Source organism: Nyctibius grandis, chromosome 2 (genome assembly GCF_013368605.1).
Source record: "Nyctibius grandis isolate bNycGra1 chromosome 2, bNycGra1.pri, whole genome shotgun sequence".
Classification (NCBI taxonomy): Eukaryota; Metazoa; Chordata; class Aves; order Nyctibiiformes; family Nyctibiidae; genus Nyctibius; species Nyctibius grandis.
The window spans coordinates 96,659,734-96,684,322 of record NC_090659.1 but is presented as its reverse complement, the minus strand read 5'-3'; the positions used below and the strand labels follow the sequence as shown (position 1 = coordinate 96,684,322).

General features: G+C 43.2%; 1 protein-coding gene across 1 annotated transcript in view; it reads right to left on the bottom strand.

Moving 5' to 3' along the window:
• WDFY2 (WD repeat and FYVE domain containing 2) overlaps window positions 1-18,334 on the bottom strand; it is a 74,294-nt gene extending 55,960 nt beyond the window's left edge. Inside the window, exon 1 of the mRNA XM_068425210.1 lies at window positions 18,143-18,334. Coding sequence (XP_068281311.1) covers window positions 18,143-18,279 — 137 coding nt within the window. The 5' untranslated portion in view covers window positions 18,280-18,334. The remainder of the gene's footprint in view (window positions 1-18,142) is intronic.
• Window positions 18,335-24,589: the final 6,255 nt, after the last annotated feature.

Sequence of the window (24,589 nt, the reverse complement as noted above, 5' to 3'; positions counted from 1 at the left end):
AACATGGCTTTGAATCGATGAGGCAAAGGTAAATATTGCCATTCCCTCCACCTCACTGCAAAGGAAAGAATTTCTTCCCATTTGATTTCCATTTCTCTAGTGCTTGTAGCATCCCAGTCCATTCCCCCTTGCCTGAGAGGCATCACACATTCACTATCCCTCAATTACTCAAAACAATTGAATGCATTTTAATAATATTTAAACAAGTTTAAAAAAATCCATTAATAAACCGGGAATTACTATTAACTGTTGATGGGAAAGGAGCTGCTGGAACACAAGGATACAGTGGGTACTTCAGGTTTTTAGAAGGCAACATCTGCCAGATAAAAACTGTTAAATACGTCAAACACCTTTCACATCACCAATGGACAAGGTGCTTTTTATCAGATTTCTGGTGCCAGTGTATTCTTCCCGATCCAAGACACCCCATTTGACTTTCACATCAGATGACTGCTGGATATTGGTATTTAACAGCAGTCAGCATTAGCAAGGATGTACGGCTGCTCCAAGAGTTCATGCAGGAAGGAGGCAGCTGTCCTTTTTTTTAATTTCAAATTGATAAGATGCTGCCACCTAAAGAATGAATAAACAGGAAGGTGAGGAAAGGAGAGAGTGAGTTGAGAGGAGCTGTGTTAGAGATAAAACATGAATGGAAAGAACAAGCAGCAGGGAGCAAGTTATAAAGTACAAATTACACAAAGCCTGCGGTAAGGACAGCAGCGAGCAGCTGGTTCAGTAACCCCTAGACGAGAAAACTGAAACAGCACAGTATTTTGCTAATAATCTATCCAAATTAAGGCAACAGGCTGAAGACAAACCCTTCAAACCACAAGACTCTCCCTGTATCCCAGTTGCTGGGCTATCAAGAAGTGCATGAGGTCAGCCCAAAGCCAGAAGGAAGGGAGAAGTCCAGGTTCACCCTTTGCAGTTATGAAGCACTGAGGTGGTGACAGACATGGTAATGAAACCCTTCCAGCTGCACTTGACAACGGAGTATTTCCCTGCATGTAACCTCCAAATATCTATCATGGAAAGTATTTCCTACATTAAGGCTTCTCCAGATAGTGCACTTGCACTTACCTTGGTAACTCACAGATAGGACGTTCTTGCTCTGCGACTTGGGGCACTAAATCCATTAGGCTGTATCAGCTTCCTGTTAACAGGATTTTTTTTTTGTCATTTAAGGCAAACAAAGGTTCATTATCTATAATTGTGAAATAAGCATAGAGGAAAATAAACAATAGTTTGAAAAAGGAAGACATGACCAACACAGACTATCCGAATTCAATTTCAAATGATCTTTTCCCAACTGCACACTACAAAATTTGTACTTGAAATAAAATGTTTTCCCTGTACATTTTTTCAGGGAGAGAAAAAGCTTCACTTCAATTGGCTTCTTATGCAGTGCTTGTGGAAAGTTTCAAGTCTCAGCACTGGCTCTTAGCAAGTTCCCTCCTCAATTTGAGTCAAGTTACTAGAAGCTTAGCCTTTGAATAAGTAAACAGACACCATGGATTCAAACTTGGTCCTGTTCACGGAATATTTACAAAATGATAATATTATTCAAAAATAAAAAACAGATGTTTGAGATGCTTTCAAATCAATCCTGGACAGGTAGAGAAAGCAGCGCCATGACCCAGCTCCACAAGAGAACTTAATTAAGGACAGGGATACCAAACACCAGCAGGTCTAAGGAAAGCGCTCAGGTCTGGGAGCATCACTCCCACTATAGAGGTAGGTACTCAAAAATAGGACTCTCATTAAACATGGCAGTTCCAGCCAACCAATGCAAAATGCCAAAAAGATGTGTGAAACTCCACATCCTCCACAGATCCGGACACACTCCTGCAATCCTAATTTAGACTGTGTAAGCACTTGGATCCCAAACCCTTGCATCATGACACCCATTTTTACTCCATTATAGCTTAGGTGTAAGAACACTCAACTAGGAGAACAGGGCAAGCTATAAGATCTCCTGAGCATGGGGGAATTGACACCATTCTCCTCAGAATCAAATCTCAGACACAAGTCGGGGCAGGGGGGCGGAAATAATTCAATAAACAGTTGATGCTAGGTCACCTGGTAGGATGGACATTAGCCTGCCCATTCTCTCCCCAGGAGACTCACAAATCACCTGTACCTGCTAAGTTCTTACAACAGCAACCAACCACTATACAAACTTAGCAAAGATGCACCAGTTAGCTCCAATAGGAGTTAAAAACATACCATCAAGACTGGATACGCACCAATTGAATGAGAATGAAACTTCTCTGCAAGGCAGGATGGATAAATCATACGTTCCCCCCCTCTACAAAGAAACTTTCAATTTCTACTTTCAGCTACAGCAATTTTTTTTCTCTCCAATTGCCTAATTTTTTTCAGATAACACATAACCATAATACATTGCAAAATGGCAACACCAGTGTCACTCTGATCTGTGACGTCAGGAAACAATATCAATTTAGTTACATAGAAGGAAGCGGAGCCAAGTTAGACATCTTGTTCTGTTTATCTTCATGTTACTTCTGCATAATTGATAGCTATTCATAATTTAAGTTCATTTGACTCCAGATCTGCCCCTCTCTTAGAATCTGGTTAAAATTGTTGTTTCAGTAAGATTTAATGCAATAGAGACCACGCAGAATTTCTGTTTGGGTCCAGAGCAAGAAAGTGCAACCTTGTGCTATAGCAGAAGTAGCAGATTTTGTAGAAAAATACTATAAAGACTGTTGTAAAACCTTTATGTCCCGGGTATTCAAGGTACACATAACTCTAAGGAAATCTTGTTGCTTTCTTGATCCTCTGATCTTGGACCTTAAAAAGGCAATCACAATCTTGTAACAACTTACAGCTGGGCTAAAATAACTTGACACAATTTCCTTAGTATCAGAGGACCCATACCAGAGGATAATTTCAGTCCAACCATCCTGAGAACAGTTAAAGTGATATTCAAAACTAAACAAGAAACTTTTCACAGAAAAGGAGTAAACACAAAAGGCTCCTACAACCAGACACCTCACAAAAGAAACCTAAACTAAAATGGATAAATTCCCTCTCAGTCCAGGAGGGAACAGCAACATACTGTGAAAGATGAGGAAAGCCCAACACTCCTCGCCACTGGAGAGCCTGGCTCCGAGACACAAAACCCAGCTTAGCAACTTGGGCCAAGCTCAGGAGCAGAAGGAGAATGCAACTGCCATGGGGCAGCACCATGCCAGAGAGTTTCAGAACAACAATGCTACATCCAACATGTATTTTCTGGCTCCACCACTGCCCCACACCAATTACTATGGCAGTGAAAGCTAAGGGATGCCTATCATCCTTCTGCCTACCACAGCAGCTGTAGATGCACTTCTCCAGCAATGCAAATACCAGCTGCACTTCTGAAGCGCTCATCTGATCCTGCTCACAATGTGGTCAGCAGCAAAACTTTCAAGTGACACTGGAGCAGGATGAAACCAACCGTGATAATTTTAGTGTTTGTTTATATATTGAAGCAAAAGAAAATTACTGCTTCTTCCTAAGGGGAGACATCATTGTCCCCACATCAGTGGGTAAACAAAAAACAATCAAAAAAGAAAAAAAAAGGACTGAAATAAATATCATGTGAATCCTCAGATACTCCAATGGAAACAGCTTGTACAAAAATAAGCTATGTAAGACTATGGAGGAGAGACTTTCTCTCCGCAAGCCTTTGTCCCAACAATGTAACTCTGTTACTTTATCAGTGGCAGGTAAACTGGACAAGGCAGAAAGATCTGCACAATAGTTACAGAACAGCGTCTCTAACTGCACAGTACTTTCTATTGCAAACGTGCTTTGAGAGTTAATTATTGTACCTGAAGTTTCCTATGCTTTTCTCAGGTAGAGAAGCTCACAAGCTATTGAAGTAGCACACTTCCTCTTAGTTCTTTTGTGGCATCTCCAGTTTTACTAGGAAATTAAAGTTTCTTATCTTCTGTCCACCTTGAAATTTTAATACAACCTATGTATCCAATCAGTTTTCTACAGTCGTTTGGCAGCAACACCAAAGATCGTATTGAAGCCTTGGTTACATGAAAAGATGCAGGGGTGGAAAACAATGCTCGGAGTAAGGTCTGTGGCACCTCTATGCCCAACTTAGGTATTTTAGGGATTGAAAGGCACAAAAATGTCATTTTTATGACTGAAGGTCAAATATTTCAAATATGAAAAGCTTAGGCAAAGCCTCCCTGCAGAGGGTCTCTGGACTTCCTTGATCTTTTTGAAGCTTTTCTCTACATTTGGATCACCTCAATGAAGAATTCTCTCTTCAGCACATAACACCCAACTGTATATGTGTTTCAAAAGGGTAGATGATTAGTGGGTTGTATTTCAAAACTGGTCATTACTACAGCTTAGCACTGTTCTATGACTTCAAAAATATAGGACCAAAGTTTTCACTTGGCCTGAAACAGTGGAGGGACTATCACACTTATCAGAAGTGAGGCTGGGGCTCTTCTACTGGCAGCACATGGAGCAGCCCCAGCGCAGCTGCAATGACACCAAGCTCGCTGGAAGGATGCCATCCCAAGACAGTGTAAGCAGGGAACAAGCTGGCATGTAAAGAAGCATTCATGTCCTGTCTCCCAGAGGTACAGCACATAATGAAGCAATGCTCTGCTCACACCAGTCAAAGATACTTCCCTGGGTGTCAGAAGTAAAAGCTTGTGGAGACAAATTGTCTTGACCGCTGTTGAGAAATGTGAGGAGACGCACTCACACAGGTGACAAGTCCAATGCTTGGGCCTCTGGTGGTGCAGCAACACACACAGGGGTCTGACCGGAGGACTTGGCCACAGAGGCCATGAGTGCCACCTCAGTGCTCCAGCTGGGCTCCAGCCCTGGCTGCGGCCCCGCGGGTCACTGACCGATGTTGCACGCAGGAATTTGGCAGCGCGTGCACTTCTGCTCAGCGTCACAGCCCCGGGAGACCTGCCCTCCCCCAGATATCTGGTTGACGTTAGTTTTAAGAATCTCAAACTATTTTTGGTCTCAAATTCAGGCTTTTTAAACTTACTGTTACAGATCTCAAATCAGCAGAAATATTTACACGCAGACCAGTTTTAAGGGCTGTGTCTTATTTAAACCTGCAGCTTAGTTTGGGTTTTTTGTTTTTTGGTTTTTTTGGTTTTTTTAAACCACAGAACCAATTTCCTATAGGCAAACTGACACCCCACCAGCAGGGATGGCCACATGATCCGGGTGCCCCAGAGATGTGAAACACACCTAAATTAATAAATGACACAGGCCTGGGACCAGTCTCTGGCAGCGAGGCCAGCCGGCATCGAAACCAGCAGCTCCATCCAAGCTGTGTACTGGGAACAGTCCCTGGTCCAAGCTGACTCCCAGACCCTGTCTGGGGATTGTTTGACATGGTACGAATTGGCTCATGGCAAGAACAGTGCCTGATACCAACAACCATATGGTACAGCCAGCCAGATCCCTGTGCCCAAATACATACCCTCATGCTATTTAATTTATTAGAAATACAGTCATTACAGCAACTGGCCCTGGGTTCAGCTGCCCGTTTCTCCCAGCTGGTTCACGCAGTTGTTGAAAAGAGGAACAGTACCGATCCCGCTGAAGTCTGCCCTACGTACACCACCCTGTGCAATACTGGGCTTATTTAGAAGAATTGGAAAGTTAGAAAAACAAGCAGTTTGCTGTCTCTGCTCACAAGAGCCCTCCTTTCTTGTTACCTTGTACACCGCAATAATATCTCAAGGTGGTCCATATTTTCCCACCTTCCCTCCTTCATTTTTATTAGCCTGAGGTCAGTGTAAAGGTATTGGCCAGCAACTGAATAAACAGCAATTTCTGGCTTAGAGTCATCACACACAGCCATACAGGGAAATCAAACTAGAAACAAAAAGATGACCATTGCCAGGATAATGCTTCAGAGTATCACAACAGCTGGATTTCAAATTAGGAGCCTGCCTGCAAACACAGCCAGTATCATTTAATTCTGGAAGAATACCATTGAGTCTGAGGTGTCAATACATGCACACACACCACTTTTTGAAACCACCATTCACACTTTTTAATCCACATGCAAAACGCTTGAACACAGATCACTAAGCAATTATCCATGTCATTTGATTTTCCAACATCCAGAATTTTTGTCAAAATGGTTATTATCTACTTCTCCCACATCACTTTGCATACAGAACACTTGCCTACATAGTTAATAGTCCTGGTTTTGTGATCAAAGAGCTAAATAACAATTATACTTGTTTCTAAAAGAATCTGGCTCTTTAAACCATGTAAAAATGTCTGTTCACGTCAAAAAGTACACGTGAACACACTCTCAGTTTTGGAGCAAAGGAAAGACCACAGGAGACACTGACAGAGGCAGACCAAGCCATTTGTTAGGTTTATTCAAGCTTCCTGCTGGTGACCTCAACATTTGCAGTCCTTGGGCCGTTCATGCAGACGTGTTCACACCTCGTAAAAAGCAGACAAGGATGTTCATTCCTGATTCCTCAAAAAAGAGTTTTTAAGTCATCAGGTTTTTAGAAGGATGAGTATAAGCTGTGACCAAAAGGATGCTGTGGATGAAACTAGTCAGGGATGGAGACTTCTTGGCTTGGTTTCCTGTTAATGAAAACTTATTAAGGAAATCCTCACCAAGCTTATCTCTTATCTACCCGCTACTGGGAAGGAGGGAAAGAAGGAGTAAAAGCATCCTAAATCACAGAGGAGCTTTCAGAATCCAGATAAAGTTCACTCATTTTCAGGCACTACAGCATGTAAATTTGTTTTAAACAATCAGCACATTTGTAACTCCCTTTCCCTGCTGCTCTCTCTGTTATCTAATATGGGTTAGCCGCAGCATTTGAGGAAAAGTTAACTGCTGGAAACCTGAGGACCATGACCACCAGCATTTATAGCATTTCTTGTTTAACAAAAAAAAAATCCTGCTTTTGCTTTTAATCTTCCACTCCAAAACCAACACTTTGGAACTGAATTAGTGGTACAAGCTACTGTGGGATTTCCTACGTTCCCACTGGTCACATGCTTCCCCACCATACAAGCAACATAAAGAGCGTACAAACGAGAAGATGAGGTGCCAAACAACAGAGGTTCCAAATGTCCCCCAGAGCAACGTCCACAGCTGTGCAGCCTGTAGAAACCCTGCATGCAGCGGGACTGAGAGCACGCCTCTGCAACAGCCCACCACACTCAACGGGGCTCCTCATCTGCCGGTGCTTCACAGCTCAGGCTGCCATGGGACTCCAAGCACCACAGTAAGCTCTCCAAAATTTTATGTGTTTTTGCTTTTTGGCTACAAAGAAATCCAGGAACAACAGGAATCAGGGTATGAACCTGAAGGTTCAGTAAGTGTTCGTATGATGCTGAACTGGTGTGCCTGCTGAAGTCAAGTGGGATCATGTATTAGTTGATATTTTGAAAGCATGATGGTGGATTCATCTATACCCATTCATTTACTGGCAGTTGCAGAAGTTAGCGAGAAGAGATTTGTTTATGAAGTCTGATTCATTTTCTGAAGGGAAGAGTGTGTGCTCTTCTTCGGAAATGGATTAGTGCCTATATGTTGCATAACCAGCCCCTGTTACATAACACGCTGTGCCAAGTACAGTGGTCTACCACTCATCGGAGTTGATATGCTTAAGCTAACGCCTTCCCCTGCTTCCTCCTGCCTGAAGAAATCCAGCGCACGTCCACTCTTAGCCGATAATGGCAGCTAATACAGTCTCAAAAACTCCTATTACTCCTGACTTCAGATGCAACACAACCTAGAAAACATGAGGTATTATCAACAGGGCTTCACTCACCAGACAGCGCTAAAAGCCTCGGCTACTAAAGCAGCACACAGATTGTCCCAGGCAAGGCTCTGGTAGACATAAGACGCACTTCTGGAGTTTAATTATAGTTATTCTGATTTAATGGGACTTAAAATAGGGCTCAGTGGAACAGAATAAAATGCATCATTTCACTGCAGCAAGAAGTATCAACTCTTTAATTCCAGCTATTAAGTAACTTTAATCCAGGCTTAGGGTACAATATATCCAAAGGTGTCAATTTTGACTTGACAGATACATTATCTTCCCACCCCTCTCCCTCAGCACAATTAATGTTGGGCCAGGTTTAGTCCTCTTTTCCCCCTGTTAGCACCTACCACACTGCTCTACTTCGATCTCTAGATTTTAGCACAGGCAGAAGCAGGTACCGGCGAAGAAAACCACCACCACAGCACATTAAAAGCAATCCTTCAGCTCTGGAAGCCAAATTCAGGGCTCTTCAACAAAGGCCCTTCCACCTCTCCTTAAGCTCCTGGACAGCAGAAAGCAGGCTACACTGAGGCCACTGTCTGATCAAGGACTCCTGTGTCACAGGACTTTGAAGAAATAGGACCAACAGGACAAGAGCAGGCACAAGGGCTCTATGCCCAACGTTGGAGAACAGCACAGACATGAGATTTCCTACTGGACTTCCAGTAACTGCAGAAGTGCAACTGGCCTTTGACAGCAGCTTATTGCTGGTGAAGCTGCTGAAACGGCCGGTGAAGCTGCTGAAACCACCAGTGAAGCAAAGGCATGATTTGTAAGTCCAGCCAAGACACTATGTAGAGGTGTCTCCCCTGCCATCAAAATGCTGCAGCTGTCTTTAGTCAACCCTGCATGCAGTAACAGCTAGGTTGGACCACAGGCTATGTCCTTACCATCAAAGCAGGAGGCATCTCCTCAGAAATTTTACTTTCATCCTATGCCATGCACGGGCTGCTGTAAAACACGAGGCCTTCGCAATGTCAATTTGAACCAGTTGTTAGTTGACGCCATATCCCATGTCTGCTCTAGCAAAACACAGAGCTCAGAGGGGGAACAGAATTGCCTTATATCAAACAGGAAAACAGGTATGGAGTAGGGAAGTGAGAAGATACAGCTTAATAACACTAAGGATCGAGAGGAAAATATTTAAAGCTAGGACAATTCAGCACATAAGCAAAATGGGTGCAAACTAGTCACAAATAAAATGTAAGCCATCATTTCCAGTTTCCAACACATGTAAAGGAGGCAAAATACTTAATGAGGACCTGTCTCTTAAGAGAGATAAGGGTCAATGGTTATAAATGAAAATACAATCCCTTCCAGATCTTTGTGTAATAAACTGGCTCAGAAACACACATACAGGCAAACATCTTACAGAATATCGAGTTCAACACTATATTCAGCCAATATCTGCAAGGGAAGAAACCTCAGTGTATATGTTCTTGGAGAAGCATCCAAATCAGAGGAGACATGTATGAGAAGCTTTGCTGTACTGTTTCAAAAATGCTAAACAGCAACAGGAAGGAAAGCATCAGAATGGACTAATTTTCAGTGCTCTCCTGCTTCATCTTACCTTGCTTCACAATAAACCTACTGGATTTCCTCTTTCAGTCACTGCTGCTATCTTTTTTATTCCAAGCCATGGATAAGCTAAATAGCGTGGAAGCCAGAGGCTGTTGGTACCTATATATCTACATCTTGAAACCATTGTACCAGAGGATATGTACCACTTATCTGAACCAACACCAAAACCCTCTCTCATCCTCTAGCATGCATTAGCTTGCATAAATGTAATGATGTTTTCGTTATACCTTATTACCTTTTAAGCTAAAGTAAAAGCTTTAGCACCAACTCATGATTAGACCTTCCTAGAGCTTTAAAAAAACCAAAAAAAGCTGTTTACTTTAAGACCCTAAAGTACTCCACAGAGCAGATGCACCACCTGCTTAAGAATACAATTAAGCCTTTATTTGCTATTATAATTGGATTTGAATCTGAAGGTAAATTTATCAAATTTGCACTCACTGCTGGAGGTGCAAAATCTCATTATCTGTCATGTTCTAAACACACGCAGGGATCTTCTCTCCATATCCCTTCAAAACAGTGCACTGTATTTGCTCTATCACCCGAATCCAGATAATTCTAATCCACATAATTCAACCTGGTGGCAAAATTGGCCAATTCACATTAGGACAGCCTTTTCTCAGATTTCTCTCCGCAGGACTCAACTCCTATGGGAACCGCTACTACAGACTTGTAAAGGTCAAAAGCATTGCCTTCTGGGGCTGATCGATCACTACTGTTATTTCAAAAATCTGCTAAGAACATCGATCTCTTACCTCGCAGTAGGAAGGAACGGTACAGGATTTGGAGAATAAAAGACAACTTTAGATCAAACTTCTCAGTAAACTTGGCAGCAGAACAGCAGTGCTCTTCCACCCAGAACTGTGCTTTGGCATCGCCTTCGATCCACTGCTCAGAACCTTAAGAGTTCCCTGAAAAACTTAATTTAAGTGGTGAATACACATGGTACGACAAGCAAAGCCCGTATGTTCAAAGTCTGGCCAAGGTTAGTTACGCAATGCTATTTCCTGCAGCCCAGCTAAGAGAAAAATTAAAACACCACTTTTTTTTAACCCAGCCTCAACTGTTGAGGATGAAGGCTGTATTTTATCTATTTAATATTTCAGCACAGTCTAATTTGCAAAATTTATTACCTGCTTTCTGAAAGCCAAATATCCATTCTGACAGTTATTTATGTGCAGTTTCAAGCCATCAGGCATGCAGACTGTGACATATGAAGAACCCTGAGAGATGCATATAGTTTTGTGATTATGTAAAGCTCCCTCCCTGGAGGGCTGCCTGGTAAACTTGCCCTCTCCTGCTTCTCCTTTTACAAAATTGTCCTTTTCCTTCTCCAGGCTTGCTCCAGCTACTCGCCCAACCCGCCTGCTGGGGTACTTGCCGTTCCTGTGCAGAGGTTTTATAGTTTTCCCACTTACTGCATTTTATACTTCACCTCACAGAAGTACAAAGAAGGAAGCTTTATTTTCTCATTCCTAAAACGCGCCATGCAGGACAAGGCTCTGCTGAACAGGATGCGTCCCGCTGCGTGTGGCTATTCTCAGCACCCCACGGCCGCCGCTCCCATCCCCTCGCACGGTGCCCCATCACAGCCTGTTGCAGCCTGCGGCACCACGGCTGCCTCCATCACTCCGTCACACCACACACAGAAGAGAAACAGCTGTGGTTTTTCTTGCTCCTGTCTTTGCAACAGACTATGCTAGGGACTACTGCAATTCTCATCAAATCCCTGGGCAAATACATGCAGATACCGGCAGAGTTGTATATAAAACCACTCGTATTTGACAGATGCGTGATGGAAGCACCATGGGCAAGGCAATTAAACATGGCTTCTGGGGTGCTTTTATGCAAATGGCATTCCAACATCCAAGAGGTTACAGAGAACACAGTGATGTACAGTAAGATACTTGTGCAAAAGCCAGTTGCTCTCCGTAGGGCATTGCACATAATTTACAAAGTTTTTAGAGCTCCTGAGCACAGGATCAGTGCACTCCTGCATTACGTCCTCCCATTTTCTCCTTCCCATTTGTTCCCTGAGCAGCCAAGTATATTCTGACTTCTCTTAAGCCTGTTATAAACAATGTTTTATAAAACTTGTGCCACTTCCGAGCAGTTCTCTTGCATGTATTATCACATAGTTGAAAGATGTTCCTGGGAAACCTGTCCACAGATCACTGTCTGCAGATACCGTGCAGGAACCAGTGGAGCTGGAGAAAGGGAAAGGAAAAACAAGGCATCTGCCTCAACGACCAGAATCCTATAAGGTAGGGCAAACAAGTTACTGACGTATTTCTATCGTGCTACAACTTCACGTGCGATTTGAGACCTCCAGTCCACTAAGTGACACTCAATGAAAAGCCAGCCTTACTGAACTAGCCTGGTAGCTTCAAAACTGTTGCAATTCCTTTATTTTAAGGTATTGCAGCCACTTAATGCTGTAGCATCACTGCCTCCTCTAGCCACCTTTAGCTTTAGGAGGAAAACCAACAAGTTTCCTGCAACAGTACATTTTCAGTTATATGCCGGCTCAGTACTGCACTTACTCCATCATGAGCATTTGTTTTTCTTCCAGGGGCCGCAGGGCACACACAGAGGTGGCATTGTGCAGTCCCCTCTCAGCAAGCAGCGTTGTTCAGCTGCAGAACTGGAGAGACTGCAGGGGAAGGTCACCAAGCCTGACATATACAAGAAATGCTGATGAGAGATCGAGTCTCTGTGCAAGCAGATGCCAGTGAAATTAAGACGGGGTCAGGGAAGACAAGAAGAAAAATGAGAACTGGTTAATATGGGAGGCAGACGCACCATCCTGAAACTTGCAGCAACTCAAGAGCATTGTTCAGCAACTGGTGGAAAAAGAGGCTACCATAAAGCAAACGGAAGGTGTAGTAAGTAGTTCTTATTCCAAATAAAGCTTATAAGGTAAGATACATGCATCTACACCTTTTATATAAAAAATAATCTCTAAAACAGAGAGGTGAGCAAAAACCACTCCATCTCCGACTCTGAATGCTCAAGTACCTAATGTTCTGCTCTATTTTGATGCCTAATTCAGATGCTGAAACTGGGTCTGTACAAGTCGTGGTCCAAGCTACATCATATCACATTTTTGCAGCTGCCACCTTGCAGTTAAGACATGAACTTAATACAATTGCAGGAGTTGCAGCAATTTGTGCCCAGACCTACATGGGCTAGCAGTTGCAGGATAGCTCAAATCAGAAAGACAAGACTAAATGCTCATGCTTTAAATATTTAACTGACACTAAGTACTTGGGGGAGAGCATGGTAAGGCAAGGGACATAGAAGCTTTGGCAAACTTCAACAAGTCATCACCTGGTGGCACAAAGTGCCACAGGGGCTTACAAAAAATAGGTTGCAGGTCTCCCACAAGTTACTAAGTAGAGTTTAGCATCCCCAGCAAGTACTCAGCAAAACATTTTACGTGCCAGTCCCAGGATTTTGGCATCTCAACAGGACACGTTAGTCAAATCAGGGACAGTTACTTTTCAACATCTGCAACAATTTCTGATTCCAAGAGCTTTTGGATCTCCCGTCTTCTCTTAAACTTCTTGCCAGCATCCACTTCTTTCACTCAAACAGCCAGCACTAACCTCCGCCCTGAGCTTTATTCCAAACACAGAACACAGTCATCAAGTTGCAATGCATCCAATTAGTTTAAAAAAATTCAGAGCAACCAAGTTGCGTCGACAGCAATAGGTCCCTTACGAACCTTAGAACTGTTAATGTCAAGTTCCTTCATTTCCTCTCAACAATTTTATCAGTGACTGACATTTTTATCAAAATGTAAAGAACCACCAGGCAGGGACAAGTCTTTTTACACCTGTGAAGAACATTCACACCTTCTGCGCTGCTTAAACTAATGCTCATGCTGCAATAACCTGGGTGTGAAACCTACGGGCTTGGACTGATAAACATACACAAATAGCCAGCATCAAAATCAATTCTCACACCACCTGCACTTCTGCTGGGAACCAACAGCCCCACACAAAGCAAAGCAGCCGTCAGTGACATAACCCTGTGTTTAGGTGAGAATTACAAACCTGTACTGCAACCACAGCTCTGCAAAGCAATCACCCTCCACCACTCCACCACAGGAGAAAGAAAACCCAGAGAGTTTACCCAGGGTCTGCAGTTCCTCGTGTCCTGACTGGGTGCAGCACCAAGCGAAGAGTCCAACCTTTCCATTAGAGGTATTTCACAGGCATGAACTATAATGCTATACGTTTTACGCCCTGGATCTGGACAAGAAAACCACAAGAAGCAAAAGACTGCTTTTGATATATTTAAGGGTGGAACGATCACACTTCTCCATGCTAGAAGGCATGTCAGCAGGACGTCAAAGACAACCCCCACATTTCTTGTCAGATATGCATATTCCCATTCCTCGTTCACCATTAGTTTAGCAAAGTCGAGATTTCATCTACACAAGATGGTCATTCATTTTTGCACCCCCTGAAAACCCTGCTAGCTGGCATACCCAGAAGACAAGCTTTAAGTGTACACCTGCATTTAAAAACCTCTTAAGTATCCATCTGCATTTAAAAACCTCAAGTTGTAAACCAAACCTAGCAATACAAGTTCTGCACAGTTTTCTCTACGTGAGATGAAGACACTAACACGAACGTACATGACAAACAGTCTGGCATCACTGTTTATACAGTGATCCATACAAAGAACCTGAGACATCTCAGTTCAAAAGGAACTTAATAAGATACAGGATAGTGGAGAAGACAAAGGTCTCTGTTCCCTTATGTTAAAAAAAAAAAAAAAAATCCTATGGCATAAATATTTTTCTCCTAGGTTTTGTCACCTTCTAGAAGACTAGAATGCCTGTTTTTTAAAAATAAAGGATTTTGACAATTTTCAGTTAACTATGAAAGCTTTTACCTCCCATGAATGCTTTAAGAAGAACCGTTCTTGACCGCCACACCTACATTTCCAAGTGAGCACAGAACTCTCTCCCAAAAAGAGGGCACAAACCAGAGTTCATAATTATCAGGAAAGTTGCCTACACCAGCACATCTAAGATTTCCTTACCTACAACATAGCTAGTGGAAATGAAGATGGCTAGTGGTACAGTGCAGGTTTGCCACGATGACACCCAGCCCCCTCCTGCCAGTCTTGCACAGTGACACATGATCAGCACATCGGACACCCAGCTGAATCAGCACTCACATCACTGACAGGCTCCTGAGAAACACAGAAGTGTGACAACACCAAGCAGAACTGTTTGCACCGAAAGCTGGGCGAGTCAGTGCACTTCTCCCACCATATCCCCATGCTCAGGTAAGATTAATGACACTAAATCTTCTCTGGAGCACAGTTAGATATGTCTGAACTTGACATGCCAGTGACCTACTTTTTAGACATGCCCAACACCCACATCTCCCTCTGAAGTCAACGAAAGACAAGAAAGCTCAGCAATTTTGAAATGGTAGCACATGCTTTAAACACACAGGAATCTGATGACAACTTAGGGTCAGCTGTGCACATTAGGAAAATCCCACTTTAGCCCCACCTGTAGCACCTAGGGCATTCAATGCTATGGATCACTCAAAGACTCTACACGTTTAGATATATGTGTCTGTTAATTCCACCCGTTTGCTGGCAGGTGAAAGAGCATGGATGAAAGCTAATAATTTATTTCTTATAGCCCTCCTGCATCAGATTTATACATAATAAATGCTACCACTCCTTTAACTCTCACCTGCCTAGACAGGTGCACCCCTTTTCCTTAGAACAAAAACACAAAATAAAACTACATCTTATCCCTCCCAATGCACATCAGCTGTACTGTAAGGAGATACACGTTCAGTCTATTTTGCCCTAGTAAGGAATCAGCCAAATTAACTAAGATTAGGACACAATGCACATCGTTCAACTAACATGACTGACTAGGATTCAGAAGATAAAATATGTAGAGTATAGAGGTGATGCCCACTGAAAAGAAAACTCCAACCTTGCAGGTTATGTAAAGTTTAGATCATATAGTTAAATATGTAACCCCCCCTTCTTTCACATCTATGCCATTCTTTATGAAGAATAACCACACTCTCTATTATTACTTAGTTGTCTGCAAGCTATAGCTGAAACCACTTCCATGTCTTTTAAAACCAAATAAAGCCACTGATGCCATACAAAATAGAGACTAGAGACCAAGCTCCTGCTTTGAAGCGTTTACAGGTATAGAGCCACATCATGCACTAGAGGAAACCTTTAAAGCGGTACCTAGTCGTTGTGTATGTTAAGACCAATAGCAACTTCAACAATGATATGTTCAGCCATTAACCAGCGAACCAACGGAGAACTCCCTCCTCTTTGTCTCCAGAAGACCCATCCTCCCCAGCCTGAAGCAGGTGCTGGAGATAGCAAGTCCTTCTGGCTGAAGTTCTCTGCAGAAGTTTCAGAATATTTCTCTCATATGAGCAGTACATACGACAGGCTGGGAAACACGGCCAAAACTCACTTGTTTGGCTAACAAGAGGCAGATAACATCTCCATAACTGTCCTTTACAGTTTCCAGGAATCTCTAAAAGCCCTCCACATTCCAAAGCCATTAAACAACCACATCAACACTAAGGCTAGAAGGCAGGTCCAAACAGGAAAAGCTACCTTAAGGATCTGCACAAGCCTAATCATAAGCCACAGGTATTGAAAGTCCAGTAAACTATGCTTCCACCCCAGGTACCCTGGAACCTCCAAGTTTGACTCCTAACCTGCTATTCTTTCCAAATAAGTTTTAGACTCTGAAATTTTAATTGCAATAAAAATGCTAATGCAGGTGGAAAATGAAAGAAAAAGCCATCAATCAACATCTTCATGCCTAAAGAAATAAAAGGCACGACCATAGCCTATAGCATCTCAAAGACAATGCAAACCAGCCCCACAAGCAGGCAAATTACGTGGTTAGTGCCTTTAGACAGAAAATACCCCGGGAACCTCCAGACTTACTATAGTGTATTAATGTCCATAGAGCTATCCTGTATCATGAGCAAAACTTCAGATATCTATCAGCACATCTAGCAGCAGATTTCTCTACATGGTTTCATCAGCAGTCAGGACCTAACTGACCTACACCTGGGGTTTGCTCTGGCATGGGAAGGAAGAGGGATGGTTGCTCATGAACTAGCAAGTTTCTCAGTGTGAAACCCCTGGTTTCTGCTTCACCACTTGTTTCTTGAACCTGACATCTCAGCTATTAGTGAAACAAAGATCTTTGATCAATCCCTTTCTCTACACAAATATCAACTTGGAGCATCAACCTGTTCTCAACAATTCGTATGTGCTAAAACAGCAGAAACTACTTATTTTTTCTAAGGTGTGGGGAGAGGCAGAGATTAAGAGACACCAATATGAGAGCAAATGAATTTCAGGAATACTTTCTTACAGATAAAAAGAATTGGCTGAGTACGCGTAACAAGCTACAATGAGCCAAAACACTCTCAAGCGTTATTCAGCTTCACAACAAATACATAAAAAATGTAAAGACAATAAAATTGTGAGCATGTAGCAATGTAAAACTCTACTTAAAGTCCCTTTGACAGTGTACTTATTTTATGTAGCTCAGTTCCTCTTGCTATGAGGCATGAGAGTTCGCTTGGAGCCCACAGATTACATGAACTTAAATGATCTTAAATGTGCACATATTTGACAACTAGCTGAAAACTAACTCACAGTGAGGACAAAGACAAGATGAAAGAAATACTGACAGTTTTCCAGAAAGCTAGCAGAGACATAAAAGCAGACATCAACAGGATAATAGGCATCCAAGAGAAACAGTCCACCAAAAAAAACCTTGAGAATCAAAACATATTCACACACTGGTCAACATTTGTCTTTCAAGCTGAGGACACAGGTTACACCACGTACCGGAGTTGCAAAGAAACTCTGCTTAAAATAATTATTTATGGACTCCGCAAGAAAAATAAGCTCTTGCAAGGAAGTCACCTTCAGGAGGGAGTTTTGAAGCTCCAGCTGCAGGGCTGAATTAAGTTTGAGCTCCTTCAGCAGAGACAGAGCTGCCTCTGGGCAGCCTCAGACCCCGCAAAGCCCGACTAAACGGCCTGAAAACATCCTCCTCTTTGGCAGCTTTACAACACGGGATTTAACTCCAAGATCTTATCACCGATACATGGTATTTTTAAACAATTACCAAGAAAAGCTTGGAGAGGGCAAACGGGAACCAAAACTACTGTTTTAGCCAATGCCACCGCAATCCTTAGGCAAGGTCAAAGATCTCCACAAGATCTCCACAGCCTCCCCGGCAATCCTTGCGATGAAGGCGATCTCAGATCCCATTTTACCCACTCAAGTCCTGCAAGTTTCAGCAGCGCCCCAGCCCCCTCCCTGCCCTGACCCACACGGCGGCGGGGGAGGAGGTGGACACCAAGCTGGAGACCCCCAGCCCCAAGCTCCTTCTCCTCCAGGACCTGCGGCTGCGTAAAGCAATGTCCTTATGCTGGAGCACCGCGACCCGCTAAGGCTTGCCTGGACTCCGGTGGTGGAGCCTACAGTCACACCAGTGATGGTACTGGTCCATCACCACCATCACTCACCGGTAATGGTGCTGGACCATCACCGCAGGACCCGTCACCTCCACCATCACTCGTCGGTGGTGGACCACTCGTCGGTGGTGGGTGGTGGTGGTAGTCCACCACCGACGAGTGATGGTGGAGGTGACAGACCACAGCCCCGGCCCCACAGGACCTGTGGACGCCCGCTCCCGGTACCTGTCCTCGGAGACGCTGATGACCCCGTCCTCCTTGGGCACTATCGCTGCCATGTTCACTACTTCCTGCGAGCCCTCCACTTTGTTGAGCAGGAGGGGCTTGCGAGTCAGCGCCTTGGGCTGAGGCTCCGCCGCCATGCGCGCCGCGGGGCCGACGGGCACCGCCGCTGGGGCCGGGTGAGGCTGCGGCCGGGGGAGGCGGCCCGCACTGCCGAGCCGGAGGAGGGACTTGCCAGAGCCGGGCGCCGCCGCGGGCTCCCTGGGAAGCAGGAACCAACGCGGCGGCGGCACCGCCCCCGAGCCGGGCTGGGCCGGGCGGGGCGGGGCGCGGTGGGCTGAAGTGGGGGGAAATGGCGGCTGTCCGTCGCTCTGTTGCGGTGGTGGGCTGTTGCGCCGCGCCTTTGCGAAGGAAAACCTATGGCTAGGCGGCGGTTTAAGCACACATCTCCGTCCGGGCTGTCCGGGCCGAGCGCGGGTGCCCCTCAGGGGGCAGCCAGGGAAACGCGTCCCGCTGCTGACAAGCGCCTAGTGCTGCTCCGTTGGCAGGGTTAGGCTGCTCTGCTGGCCGCCCCGTAGTCACACGGCTGTGAACCCTTTTGCGAAAGAAAGGGGAGTAAAGATTAAACGGGGCGATTTCTCCCCTCTGTTTACGTTACTTTTTCCTATGTGAGTTTACCTTGGGACTGAAGGTCAGCACGTGAGGTAAAGACGGGATTTCTGCTGCTACGTTAGACAGTAGGACCTCGTATTAAACCTTACATAGTATTTTCTGCATCACACAACGTTTACATAACTGAACAATTTCTATGTGAATTTCAGTGTTCGGTGTTGAAAATGGGTGCAATAAAACGCAGGGCCAGCCCGGACGGAGGTAGCGGTCAGTACAAGCCTTGCGGCAGGCCGGGGCTGGTAGCAGGTTTGCAGCGTGGCAGGGCTGCTTGCGCCATGGCAGTAGAAATTCGGCATCGGAGGGCTTATTCCTAAGGGAAACGCAATAGACTCGCAGTAGCTCATTTTCGGCAAGATGCTACTTTTCACTCACTTTTCCTGATGGACTCGTTGAGGTCCAAGAAGGTCAGATAATTTACGCAAAGCTCTGTGTTAAAGCCAGTGAAAAAAGCACTTCTTCCGGAGGTATATGCCAAACTTTCAGAATGTCTCAAAAGATTCTGGAAAATCATGCTCAATCTCTGAACTGTTGTCCTACTTCGCAGAAGTTGTCAGCAGATTGGCAAGCGTTATTTCAGCTGTAACTTTAAATTTGCCCACGCTAAGCTGACGAGTAGCAGTTCTCCGTGAAAGAATTCAGTGCTTCTGCTCATCAGCAGAAAAACTGAGGAGACTTGTAAAAGTTCAGGTATGAAAAACTTGAAGATCAGGAGTTTACTTTTTCTCTGGAAGTAAGATACAGCAGCGTCAGCAGCAGAACAAATCCTGATTGCCCAGTCAGCACTTACGTTGCCTGTGTAGTAGATATAGGCAACAGAGGAAAGATATAGTAAATTCTTTGGGGCAGAAACTACATTTTCACAATGGTTAACAATCTGTGTTATGCTAGACACACAGGCAGTATCTGCAGGACCACAGCAGGACATTTGAGCTTTACTCAACTAAACTATTTGAGGTTCACAAGTGTACCGTGGAGGGAAAGGTCCAGTCAGCAACAGCCAATGGCTGTATAATGGCTTATAGGAAATGAATCTGCTGTCTCAAACTGTTTCCCAGAGGATGTGTGATCACATTAGATAACATCTCTTTCTCACAATTCTTAGAAAAGAACTGTTACTAAAGAGGCAAAGACCAATCCTCTTACTGCTATGGGTGATCCTGCAGTCCTAGTCTAGACCTACAGCTAGAAATGATTGACTCGCTACTTGATGAGACGTGTGAGATATTCTTTGAAGATGTCAATATACTTGACAGTTTTCAGAATGGATGTGTATCTAAAAATGTCTTTTAAAAGTGAAGTCTGACAAAGTCTGCTGTCTTTGCAGTTGTTTGCATTCAAGACCTGGCACTGTGCATCGCTGACAGATAAACGGGCTGAGAGTATGCTGGAGACAACAGACTGATGGCTCTTGGGAGACCCAGAATACTTTTTGCTGAACAGGCCTTTAAGGAAGCAAGTAATGGAGAAAATTAATGTCTTGATAGGAAAAGGCGTAGTTCACAGGAGTGGAAGTAGGTCCTACATATCCCCTAAATTAGCTGGATTTTCTTCAATTGCCTATTGAGACATATTACATTTCCCTATTAACCTTGTCTCTCCTATATCCTTAACCGGTTTCAGGTCGAACACTATTTCTTCAAGGTTTAAGACACTGTTTGGAGGAAAATGCTGAAAGAGGAGCATGCATTTTGGACCAAAGCCAAATAATAATATGCTGAAATCAAAAATGTGCTTTATATGAATGTTTGATCTTTGGAAATAAGTAACCCTTTGGGGAAAACAAACAAAGAAACAAAAAACCCACAATGCAAGAGAGGCTCCAGCAGCCAGTCAAGACAAAAATCCTAAGGGCATGTTTTAAAGCTTATCTTGTAATAATGTTGTAATAGTGACTTCCTCCGCAAGACCAGGAAGGCACTTTAATAATAGAAAGGTGTCCTGAGGTCTAGTACATCACTTTACCAGGTGTCCAAACTTGAGGTCAGTGCTCTGTTCTCCCTTATCAGATGGGGAAATATGGTTGGGAAATTATTGCACACCAAAGCAATTTTGCTATGACTGAGGGAAGAAAAAGTAATGCATAGAAAACTGGGGAGAGGAGGAAGAAAAGCAGAGAAGAAATAGATTTCAAAGTGAGACGGGAACCTGGAGCTTCCTCCTGCATTCCACCCAACAAGCTAAAAGAATATTGTCATAATGGTGGAAAAGGCATTGAAATTACCAACAAGACCTGAGTGTTCTCCCAGATCTACCATTGTCACACGTAATTCAATCAAAAACTTTTAAAAAACAATTTTCCCATAATGACAAAAACTAATGAACAAAAAGACTTCAAGTTAGAATCGCTGCAGACATCAAGTTTAATGAGTACCTACAGAAGCAAAATTAGGGTAGTTTGGAAAAGTGTTTCCCCATATAATTGAAAAAAAATCAAGAAAATAAATCTTATAAGTACTTTTTAGCAGTTTTTCTTCATTTTCTGTCATAGCTTTCAGGTCAAATTGCATGGATTAAAAATATTGCTAGGACCGAAAGCAAGATGACGTGGTAACTGAATTTGAAGACAAGAAAAGCAAGATTATTCCATTCTTTTTCTACATTAAAAAAAATGTAGGGTTAAGAATTATATGATGCTCCTCTGGTATGTGCTTTTTGCAGGTAATAATAAAAATTACATGGAAGGTAATTTATAGGACTACTTAATTTAGAGGTTCTTTTTCTTGTTAACATAAATTCTGAATGGGTAGAAAGTGTGGTTACTAGTATGGTGTGCTTGGATTATTTGACCTTTCTTGGAAGAGTATCTCCGTCACTAACACAGAGAGAAAAACAAGCTGAAAAAATGCAGCTTACTTTATATTGAATTAATATTACCTCATCTTTCTTTCTTAGTGTCATTCCTCTTACCATGCCACCATGGTAAATGAAACACCCTTCCCTCTGTTAGTTTTGGCCTTTATTTTCTTGATGCAGGTTGACTTTCACTCCTTTGGTTTGGATAGAGCAGAGCTAAGCTGCCTGTGTATGAGCAGCAATAGTGGCTCATGTATTCGTGTACAGGATGACGACAGAGGACCTCTGGGAAGCAGTGCTGGTTTAAACTGATGCGTTCACACACAGTGCAGCCACTTTCCATGCCCTCCTACCGCACCGGAGTCTTGGAGGACTTTCTCCAATTCCTCATCTGCAGTCTTGTTTGAAGCTTGGGAGTTGGAGCGAATTGAATTCCCCATCTTCTCTAACAATTTGCTTTAAAAGCTACTCTCTGGCTCCATCTTCTGTTTTGTTTGTTGGTTGGTTCGGGGTTGATTTTAAAATTTTTTTTATTTTGGTTTATCGGGGTGAGATTCTTCTGAGTTTTACAAACTAAATTTGTTTAAAAAAAACAGGTAATCACGTCTTCTGTGACAGTTCAGACAAGCAGGAGAGAATCCCGACCCGCAGGTGAGAGGGTGGCCCAGAGAGGAGGAAGCTGGAGGGCCTCCAGCCTTGCTGGCTGTCAGCCCTGTGTTTGGATACTCCTGTCTGCAAAGTTGTTACTTCTGGTACAAGAGGAGGGGAAATCCCTTGGCCAAAGAGCACAGCAACGTGTTCTGTTTTGGCGTAATTGTAACTTTCTGGCAAAATTATTATCATTACATGATCTGGCAACATAGTGACATCTCACACTGGTTTCAGCAAAAGCCAGCAAGCACTGGTGTCACAGAGTAGGAGTAGGACAATGTAATAAACAGGTTGGCCTCTTTGAGGATACAAAGATAAAACAGTCCATTTATAAAGTGCTCAACAATACTAAGAGTAATATTAATAATCCCAAGAACAGGCCTTTAATAAAGAAAAACTATTTTATGGCCATTAAATTTTAGGTCCAAACTATTCAACACATGCCCCTTTGAGCCCTTAAGTAATCTGATTCCAGTTGCTCTCAGTCTGCAAGAGGAAGACTAGTGTGGGAGCGAAACTGCACTTTGACTGATTCAGTGCTTAAATTTAAAACTGCTCCATTGACAGCGAGCCGGATTTCGGCTTCTGAGGCCTCTTCCTCAATCACCCATGTAAAAGCAGAGAACTTATATACACAAAAGATAACCACATAAAAAAGGTAAACCCACTTGTCAACAAGTAGAGCTGCCTCTCAATGGCTGTCAAACGTTGCAGTGTTTTATTCTCTCCCATGCTTTTCTTCTCTGCCTCTCTGTAAACTAATGTTTTCCAGCTTTACACTATATGGGATTTACAATTTATTCACAATTAGCACTTCTATGCAACTGCAAAAATGCACGCTTAAAATTCTCTCCTCCTGTTTTGTCAGCAGTGATAGCCTTCATAAAATAGTTACTGAAAAATATTTATAATTTCAGATGCTACATCATTCTTGGAAGCATGTGGGAAACAAATATAGATGAGCTCTTTATATAGAAAGGCAAACTTCACAGAGCACCAAAATGTTCTGTGGAAAATTCGCTTGTCCATCTTGCTTAAAAATACAAAACTTGTTATAAAAATGCACCCTCAAATTTAGTCATTGCTCCTTATCTTCCTCCAGGTATTTATCAGTCACACAATGAATAGTACTGCCTATCACATTTCTTTTAATAAGCCCTACATGCTCATTATGACAGTTTTCTTCTACATTTCATTAGTTTCATTTTATGCAGGCATTCAGAAAATGAGGACCTATCAGAAACACAGCTTGAATCTGCTGTAGGTCAAAGTTATGGAGAAAAAGATCAGCTTTAAAAAATATGCATGGCAGTATCACTGTATAGCACCTTATCGAGAAGAAATACCTTCATTTTTAGCTGCCATGCAAGTGCTGTTGGCTTTGTAACTGACTGTGAACATGTGAGAACAAAAAAAAAAGTGATGCTGTGTCAGTGTGTGGGCTGCAAATGAGAACTCCTGGCTCATACATTTTGCCCCATAAGCAGTTCTGGCATTGTATGCAGTCTTATTGCTGTTTCCTTTGTCCTCATTCATCCTGCTATAGTATTACTCACATTTTGGGCTCCAGACTTGCTGTAAAAAAACTATGTAATTTAATTCACTGCCTTTTTGGTGGAACTTTCTGACCACTAATTCTTCTAAGCTCATTATTCTTGTATTTTTCTAGGCCTCAGGACTTCAGAACTCTTTTTTTTTTCCATAAAGCTTCCTTCCCTCTGTGATATTGAAGAATCATGGAGTATCGTCAATAAATACGTTTTCTATTTGGAAAATGCATTAAAATCACCTATGTAACCTGCTTGAAAGGTAAATAAATTTCTCTTACATAATGCATGAAGTATACGAAAGCTTTGAAGTATTTCCTTTTCTTTCATCTGAAGTATACAATTAAGAACATGTCCAGGGAATATCAAGGGACTTTTTTTTACAACAACTTTTGTCTTTTAGCTATTTTAAAAAAAAATTTCTCACCTTTACTACACGTGGGCCTACAGTGGATGTTGTATGGTTGACAAAATGCTTTCAACCATCTGAAACCTCATGAAGTTCAACAAGGCCAAGTACAAGGTCCTGCACATGGGTCGGGGCAATCCCCAGTATTAATACAGGCTGGGTAATGAATGGATTGAGAGCAGCCCTGAGGAGAAGGACTTGGGGGTGATGGTTGGTGAGAAGCTCAACATGAGCTGGCAATGTGTACTTGCAGCCCAGAAAGCCAACCGTATCCTGGGCTGCATCAAAAGAAGCGTGGCCAGCAGGCTGAGGGAGGTGATTTTGCTCCTCTACCCCACTCTCCTGAGACCCCACCTGGAGTACTGCGTCCAGCTCTGG